This window comes from Littorina saxatilis, linkage group LG17, assembly GCF_037325665.1.
Source record: "Littorina saxatilis isolate snail1 linkage group LG17, US_GU_Lsax_2.0, whole genome shotgun sequence".
NCBI classification, from domain to species: Eukaryota; Metazoa; Mollusca; class Gastropoda; order Littorinimorpha; family Littorinidae; genus Littorina; species Littorina saxatilis.
In genome coordinates, this window is record NC_090261.1 from 65,615,940 (window position 1) to 65,625,194 (window position 9,255).

The window sequence follows — 9,255 nt, forward strand, 5'->3', positions numbered from 1 at the left end:
CAGCAAAGGCTGTATAATTGCGCCTTTTGGCGAACATAACAATCGCCTTTAACAGCAAAGGCTGTATATTTGCACATTTGGCGAAGATAACAAGCGCCTTTCACAGCAAAGGCTGTATAATTGCACATTTGGCGAACATAACAAGCGCCTTTCACAGCAAAGGCTGTATAATTGCACATTTGGAGAACATAAAAAGCGCCTTTCACAGCAAAGGCTGTGTAATTGCACATTTGGAGAACATAAAAAGCGCCTTTCACAGCTAAGGCTGTATTTTTGCAATCGGAAACCGTGTCAATCAGGAAAAAGACAACAATTATAACGACCAAAAATAGATCCCATTTAGACAAAAGCTGCATTATGGCAAACAGAAACAAAGGCTGTATTATAGCAAACAGCACGCATGCAAGCACGCACACACACACATATACACACGCTCGCACGCTCACACATAAACACACAAACACACGCGCGCGAGCGCAACGCACGCACGCACGCACGCTAGCACACGCGCACAGGCACATACACACACACACACACACACACACACACACACACACACACACACACACACACACACACATGATCAATAACTTTCACCGCTTTAACTTGTTTTTCGAAACGTGCAGCTGAACTCGTACGTTCCATCCGAGCACCAATATTCCGTACGAATTCAAATATGGGTGTCCGTGTTTTTTTCTTTCTCCAGTAGCAATGATGGGCTCTGAATTCATTAGCACAAATTTCCCCTTCAAAAACACTGTTTTTTATTGCTCTTAACGTCATCTAAAGCAAAGACCATGACCTGACAGAACAATTTCGTTCCCGAATGAATAACGAGCAGGACATTACGTTTTGAACTCCATTCCGTCTTTCCCATCTGGGAGAAATTACGTGAATTCATCTGCAAGGCTAAATGTTATTGTCCCACACCTCTCTCTCTCTCTCTCTCTCTCTCTCTCTCTCTCTGGCAAACAGAAACAAAGGCTGTATTATAGCAAACAGCACGCATGCAAGCACGCACACACACACACATATACACACGCTCGCACGCTCACACATAAACACATAAACACACACACGCGCGCGCGAGCGCAACGCACGCACGCACGCACGCACACTAGCACACGCGCACAGGCGCACGCTAGCACACGCGCACAATGATCTGCCACTGCACATTTCTGATAGTAATGTAAGAAGTGATTTTTTTGCTGACGATTCTTCTCTTCATTCAAGTGGAAAGTCTGTTCCAGTAATAGAGTCCTCCCTTCAAACAGCTTTAAACGATGTAAATAACTGGTGCAGAGCTAATGCTATGCTTGTCCATCCAATAAAAACTAAAAGTATGGTAATTGCAACCAGACAAAAACATCAGATTTCTCCACTCAAACTAAATCTTACTATTGGTACGCAATCAATTGAACAAGTTCAACAGCATCGCGTTTTAGTGGTAATTCTTGATTGTGAATTCAAGTGGCAGGCACAATTACAGCATATTTGCAAGAAAGTAGCCAAGAACGTTTTCCTCCTATCCAAGTTAAAGCAATATACCGACAGAAGGACTCTGGAAATGTTCCACCATGCTCATGTAATGCCTCACATTAATTATGTTTCGACGCTCTGGGATGGCAGCAGTGATGTCCACTTGAAAAAGTTAGACTCTCTCTATCGTCGCTCGGCCAAACTCATCGTAAAGGATAATGCCTCAACAGATATGAAATTAAAAATGCTTAACTTTCTTCCACTGGAAAAGCACCTCAAGTTAAACAAAGCCATTTTCATGCATAAATTGTATTACGGTAAAGTGCCGATTTACATTACATCATTATTTAATAAAGCTACCCCACAGATATTGGTCGGTCAACTTGATCCCACCAATTCCACGAATTGACCTGTATAAGACCAGTCTTGCTTTTTCGGGTACTTCAGTTTGGAATTCACTTCCATCATCCTTTAAGCACTTAAAGTCATTAAAAAGTTTTAAAAAATGTGTTAAAAACCACTTAATGTCTGAGTAGTTTAACGCCTTTTGACTTACCACACTTAGTATTACGTCAAAGATATGCTGTGCATTGTATATTCTGAACATATTTTTGTTGTACTATTGCTACATGTTCGATTGCTACCAGCTTGTATTTATAATTACCTGCATAGTATGCATTTGATTTTATGAATAACCACATATGTATGCTCTTCATGCCTCATCTTCATCATCATCAGCATCATCATCATCATCATCATCATCATCATCATCATCATCATCATCATCATCATCATCGTCATCATCGTCATCATCATCATCATCGTCATCTTTATTATCACGTTTTCCGACCTCCTTTTGTTGGTTAACTGTTTAACTTTTTAATTTTCAATTTTTTAATTATATAATTGGGTGTCTATGCGTCCCAAGGACAGATTGTAAGAAAAGGCGTAGCCTTAAATCTTAATCCTTGTTAAATAAAGTTCAATTCAATTCAATTCAATTCTCTCTCTCAGTTCAGCTCTCAGTGTCTCTGTTTTTCCCATGTGTGTGTGTGTGTGTGTGTGTGTGTGTGTGTGTGTGTGTGTGTGTATGTGTGTGCGTGCGTGCGTGCGTGTGCGCGTGTGTGCGTGTGCGTGTGTGTATGTGTATGTATGTGTGTGTGTGTGTGTGTGTGTGTGTGTGTGTGTGTGAAAGTGTGTGTGTGTATGCGCGCGCGCGCGTGCTTTAACATGACAAACACGTCAGAGTGATTGAAAAGTGCACTTCGGTCGATCCTGACTCCAGAACGATCACTCAAAGAGCTGTGTGTACGCTGTGACCCGTCTGGGACGGACTATTTGTCCTCGTGAGTACTGCCCACCCGCTGAACTCGAAGCACTTTAATTCTGAGTTTCCACCGACACAAATCAGGCAGTCGGGAGATGCCAAAATATCCACGCTGTGAATATCTTACCTCACATTTTCCTCATCCTTAATGTAACCGCAGTTGTGCATTTTATCTGAAAACGCGAACGACCGAGGTAAACATTCTCATTACTGTCATGGCGAACACTGACAAGACAGAGAAAGTGCCAAACCCGGCCGTCATACCAGCGCCGGACAGCTCTGGTCTCTGTCACTCGAACAAAGATCTATTCCAATAACATCCTCAGTTTCAATAACATCCTCAATTCCAATCGCATTTGAGTGTATATTCATCCATAATCTAATGTTAAATTTCTCACGTGCGCCTTTCCCAATCTGATCGTTGTTGGTGCGAGGAGGAGTGGTGTCGTTGTAGACAGTGTGGCGCACACTTTGTGTCAAGCCGTTGCATTAAACACAGTCTGGCTTTGTGTTGGTGTAAAGGTGAGCTACTCGCAGCGGTTTAGCTTTGCTCGGATCGAGAACAATCAGAACCATGCGTTTTCAGTTATTTGTGCAATTCTAATTTCAACTCCGTTCAATCATTCAGGCACAGTGGTACGGCGGAACTGTAAGTACTGTTAAAAATCCATTTGAAAAAAAAAGAAGAATCGTGATTGAATCGAAAATATGTTATTTCTTTTCTGCGGTTCATGTCACATAAAAGGGCAATTAGTCTCACCGGTTTTTTTCTTTTCATTTTCTTTTGGTGTGACAAGAGAGTTGCTTCATGTGAAACACAATAAAGACAGATGTGGGTAAAAATAAATCATTTTGAAACGTGGATCTTTGTTTATATACTGGTCCTAACGGAGGTGCAAAACCAGTTATGTGCGTTGCCAAGTAGGATCCTCACTCAAACACCATCCTCTTTCATGACTACCAAATGACAACATTCCGTGTTTGCAGGTTCACCATCGGTGTAATGTCGCAACGCTCAGCATAGCAACACTGCTACGAGAATGACGTCGGCATATTTGTATACGTCACCGCTACGTGTTATACTCCTACTGACGTCATCGCTGGCCTGCAACGTTGGCGTGGAGAGGAAGAGAGAGGGTGTGAACAGCACGACCCGAGCCCCGGCAGACTTCAAATATGCAGCTCTGCATCCACAATTGACAGACAGGTAAGGAGGTATTTGCTATCACGAGAAGTTAATGTTGAACTTTAACGTTGTAAATTCATCACTCACAATCCACTGCAATTTAAGACTCCGAATTTGAAGAGCCTGCTCTTGTGAGCATAACAAGTAATTTCAGATACCTTTGAAGTAACGGAAAAAAAATGTATAGATGCCTCTTATTTTCATGAGTCTTAGAAGAAAAACATCGGCACAGCATTTTTTTCGAAGGAAGGGAGGCAACTCTGTCGATATTACGTATGCATTTGTTCGTCATTTTCGTCGATCAATGACCAAATTAATTAATTTTGTTTTAAGTTTTGAGCTCAATCCGTCAATTAATTTCACGAGAAATATTCTTTGGTTTCTTGAATTAAAAATAAGTCAAAAATGGCACTGGATTGTGAGCCATGAATTTATAACTCTACAGTTTAACATTAACGACAGCTTGAAATAAAGTTGAAAAGTGAAAATAGTTCGGCTTGCCATTTCACATCTGGCCATGATATTACGAGCGATAAAAACATCCCTCCACTTGGACATATACCAAAAATCAACACCCTGACAGCTTCCTGCGCAGAATGAAAAAAAAGATTAATCAATTTTACACAAAAACACTAATGTCCGTTAAGAAATCAATTTTACACAAAAACACTAATGTCCGTTAATAAATCAATTTTACACAAAAACACTAATGTCCGTTATGAAATCAATTTTACACAAAAACACTAATGTCCGTTAAGAAATCAATTTTACACAAAAACACTAATGTCCGTTAAGAAATCAATTTTACACAAAAACACTAATGTCCGTTAAGAAATCAATTTTACACAAAAACACTAATGTCCGTTAAGAAATCAATTTTACACTATTTTGTGTAAATCAATTTTACACAAAAACACTAATGTCCGTTATGAAATCAATTTTACACAAAAACACTAATGTCCGTTAAGAAATCAATTTTACACAAAAACACTAATGTCCGTTAAGAAATCAATTTTACACAAAAACACTGATGTCCGTTAAGAAATCAATTTTACACAAAAACACTAATGTCCGTTAAGAAATCAATTTTACACAAAAACACTGATGTCCGTTAAGAAATCAATTTTACACAAAAACACTAATGTCTGTTAAGAAATCAATTTTACACAAAAACACTAATGTCCGTTAAGAAATCAATTTTACACAAAAACACTAATGTCCGTTAAGAAATCAATTTTACACAAAACCACCAATGTCCGTTAATAAATCAATTTTACACAAAAACACTAATGTCCGTTAAGAAATCAATTTTACATAAAAACACTAATGTCCGTTAAGAAATCAATTTTACACAAAAACACTAATGTCCGTTTAGAAATCAATTTTACACAAAAACACTAATGTCTGTTAAGAAATCAATTTTACACAAAAACACTAATGTCCGTTAAGAAATCAATTTTACACAAAAACACTAATGTCCGTCAAGAAATCAATTTTACACAAAAACACTAATGTCCGTTAAGAAATCAATTTTACACAAAAACACTAATGTCCGTTAAGAAATCAATTTTACACAAAAACACTAATGTCCGTTAAGAAATCAATTTTACACAAAAACACTAATGTCCGTTAAGAAATCAATTTTACACAAAAACACTAATGTCCGTTAAGAAATCAATTTTACACAAAAACACTAATGTCCGTTAAGAAATCAATTTTACACAAAAACACTAATGTCCGTTAAGAAATCAATTTTACACAAAAACACTAATGTCCGTTAAGAAATCAATTTTACACAAAAACACTAATGTCCGTTAAGAAATCAATTTTACACAAAAACACTAATGTCCGTTAAGAAATCAATTTTACACAAAAACACTAATATCCGTTAAGAAATCAATTAAAAAAAACAACTCCCACAATGCACAGCCGGCACCCAGGCTGTTTAGTTTGTGCATGTGTCCAAGGGGAGGTATGTTCTATTCCATGTTAAAGCCTGGCTAGATCTTGGAAGTTGAGTAGAGTATGACGGGCGCAGTGGCGTGGTGGTAAGACGCCGGCCTCCTAATCGGGATGTCTGAGTTCGAATCCCGGTCGCTGCCGCCTGGTGGGTTAAGAGTGGAGATTTTTCCGATCTCCCGGGTCAACTTATGTGCAGACCTGCTTAGTGACTTAACCCCCTTCGTGTGTACACGCAAGCACAAGACCAAGTGCGCACGGAAAAGATCCTGTAATCCATGTCAGAGTTTAGTGGGTTATAGAAACACGAAAATACCCAGCATGCCTCCCCCGAAATCGGCGTATGGCTGCCTGAATGGCGGGGTAAAAACGGTCATACACGTAAACATCCACCCGTGATAAAAACATGGGAGTCTAAGCCCATGAACGAAGAAGAAGAAGAAGAAGAAGAAGAAGAGTAGTAGAGTATATTGCTTACACAGGAAGGATTGTGCTTTTGAAATATTTTGATAACAAGGAGTGAAGATAAACAACAAAAAGGTAAATCACGCAGAGAAGAAATGAAGTGAAATATCTTTCCAAAGATTCTAAGCTCACGGATGACTATAATGATGTTATACTCTACACAGCAGCCATGCACAAGTGCTGTTTGTAGAGCTTCTTAAATAAACCCGCTCTTAACCCTACTAAAACTGCTCAAAAGAAAGCTAGACTTGACCACTCTTATACCAAGAAGAAGAAGAAGAAGAAGAAGAAGAAGAAGAAGAAGAAGAAGAAGAAAAAGAAGAAAAAAGAAAAAGAAGGAGAAAGAGAAAAAGAGACTGACTCACTGGCTATTGGGGCTTAACGTCCTCTTAGACCAGTTGGCCTACATTGTGACAGGTGTGGTAATATGCTGGAGATATGGTGTGATACTTTGACACAAACACGCCAGCATTAGGCTTGCATCGTAAAATTATTGCGATACGATCACGACAATCAGAGAAGAAGAAGAATAAGAAGGAAGAAAGAAAGGCAGGAGCTAGCAATAAATTAAGCTTAAGGGAGTTGCCAGAACGACAGTAACTGTGACCCTCCACCACGAAATGAGTCGCATGTCACCTCGCGCGGTTCTGCGCTAGACTTGATATAAGTCCGGAGAGTGTATGGTAACAGCGTGAGGGTCACCTTAGTCACAGGCTTATAACTCAAACAGTTTTTGCTCTTTTCTAAAACGGGGTTCACCATTGGATAGAGCATAAAAAACTCTTTAGGAGAATGAAAAAATAGGAAAATCATGCAAAGGTGACATGCGACTCATGCCGTGGTGGAGGGTCACAGAATAGAACGCGCGACTGACATGTTCTTTTTTGGGATCAGTGACCTTTGTTTTTGTTGTCCTTTTGAACATAACAATGAGACATGTCTTCAACGAACAAAAAGATCACCATAATATATCTTTTTACAATCTTCTGAGCAAAAAAGAAGTCAGAAATTATGCAATTTAGCAGATGCAGTCGTGTGTCTTTCTCGTGTAATGTCAGGGTCTGAACATGTCCTCATGTCATGGCCACACGTTTTTTAGAGGATTTATGATGACAGGAAGGCTCTTCGTGATGATGAGCTTTCTCCATTATTCGTTATGCTGTGAAATGTGAGGGGGCGACAAGCTTCAAGCATGCTGTGAAATGTGAGGGGGCGGCAAGCCTCATGCATACTGATCGAGCAAAGTATCGCTCATTTGAGCTACCTTGGTACTTGTTTTTGTGTGGCTGTTTTTTGACACTTTTGTTAAGAAGCTTGTCATTTTCAATAAATCGCTTTTCATTAAGCGGACCGACACCTTTTTTTTTCATATGAAGTGATTTTTCGTGAAGGCACATTTATAAGGTTTTGTACGAACACTAATGAACTCCTTAGCTAACTCTTCCCTCTGTCGAGCCTCACGCACAACTGGGTCACAAGGTAATGTCTTGAATTTTAGCGGACACCCTTCGTTTGCGCGTGTGAAATATGCGTTTCAAAGAAATTTACTGTTGAAAAAAGAGATATAGCTGGGTGATAGGCCTTGCCGAGGAGTTTAACTATGCTGTTTGTCATGAACAGACAAAAGACAAATGTTTATGTGCAATGAAAATGGACTTTAAAGTAATCTTGTCTTGTCTTGTCTTGTCTTGTCTTGTCTTGTCTTGTCTTATTATATTTTATTTTATCTTATGAGCATCCAAGCCACAACACGTTCTTCACTCTTAAAATCATAGTGGTCTGAATATAATGACTCGGTTTTGAGAGGAATACAGAGCAAAAGGTGTACAGTTTTTGAAGTAAAGGGGAACAGTCAAGTGCCAGAGGGTCTCAAGTGAAGTATAAGTGACCTTCTGTGTGATACAAGATTTACACAAGTTGTTTTTTTAAGATTGAAAAGCAAGTGGCATGAAAGTCACAAGGCCCGCCCACCTCGTGTCGAGAGCCTGTTGTTTCGACAAATTTCGGGTCATATCCGTTTTTTCACAAATAATAATGATAATAATAATAATAATAATTGTCAGTAAGTACTGGTGTCACATGACTGATGTGAACCAGTTGATTGGCTAATGGCGATGCGCTAAAACTGTTAGCGCACTCTTGGAGTGCGCTAACTTTTCCACAGAGCGTATTCTTACGCCCTTTACCTAAGCAAGACTGTGCTCTCATCCTCAGAATTAATTACTGACATGTAGCTTATATTCTCCACAATACCAAATGACCATAAATTCCCTGCTTCTTAATTAAAGCAGAAGTGGGGTTTTTTTCTGACAGATTGCATGTGCCTGTGCCACAGTGCGGCTGCCACTGATCTAAACATAGAAGCCGCTCTGTTTCATCTAATTCTCGCCGACTTGCATAGATTCTTCTCATCGTGTTAGTAGCATGTAGCTTATCATCCACATTACCAAATGATGAGTTAATATAAAATTCCCACCCGCTAGCAGAAAACACAAGTGTTATTCCGATAACGTACCAGCTAGACCAGTTTGGAAGACTGACTCGATCGACTCTGTCATACGTAGCCGCACTGACTACACTGAAATACGACTGCATCAGTTCAGTAAATGAATGGTTTCCGAATTATTATTTCAAGGCAAGAACAATCGTAATCGAAAACGTGTAGGGTTCAGAACGTTCTTACCATTATAAGACTTATTACCAGCGTGCCTCGTGCGTGCAGACTCAGTCAGTGCAGACTGCATGCAGTGGTTTGATTGCCCTTGCAGACGACATAAACCCCGCTCAGCAAATTAACATGTTGGGCAAATGTGAACGAAAAAACGATGGGGATATAATA

The 9,255-nt window shown here is 39.5% G+C and overlaps 1 protein-coding gene across 1 annotated transcript in view; it reads left to right on the forward strand.

Moving 5' to 3' along the window:
- The first annotated feature begins 3,805 nt into the window (after positions 1-3,805).
- LOC138952175 (uncharacterized) overlaps positions 3,806-9,255 on the forward strand; it is an 8,997-nt gene continuing 3,547 nt past the window's right edge. The window contains exon 1 of the mRNA XM_070323773.1: positions 3,806-4,013. Coding sequence (XP_070179874.1) covers positions 3,847-4,013 — 167 coding nt within the window. The 5' untranslated portion in view covers positions 3,806-3,846. The remainder of the gene's footprint in view (positions 4,014-9,255) is intronic.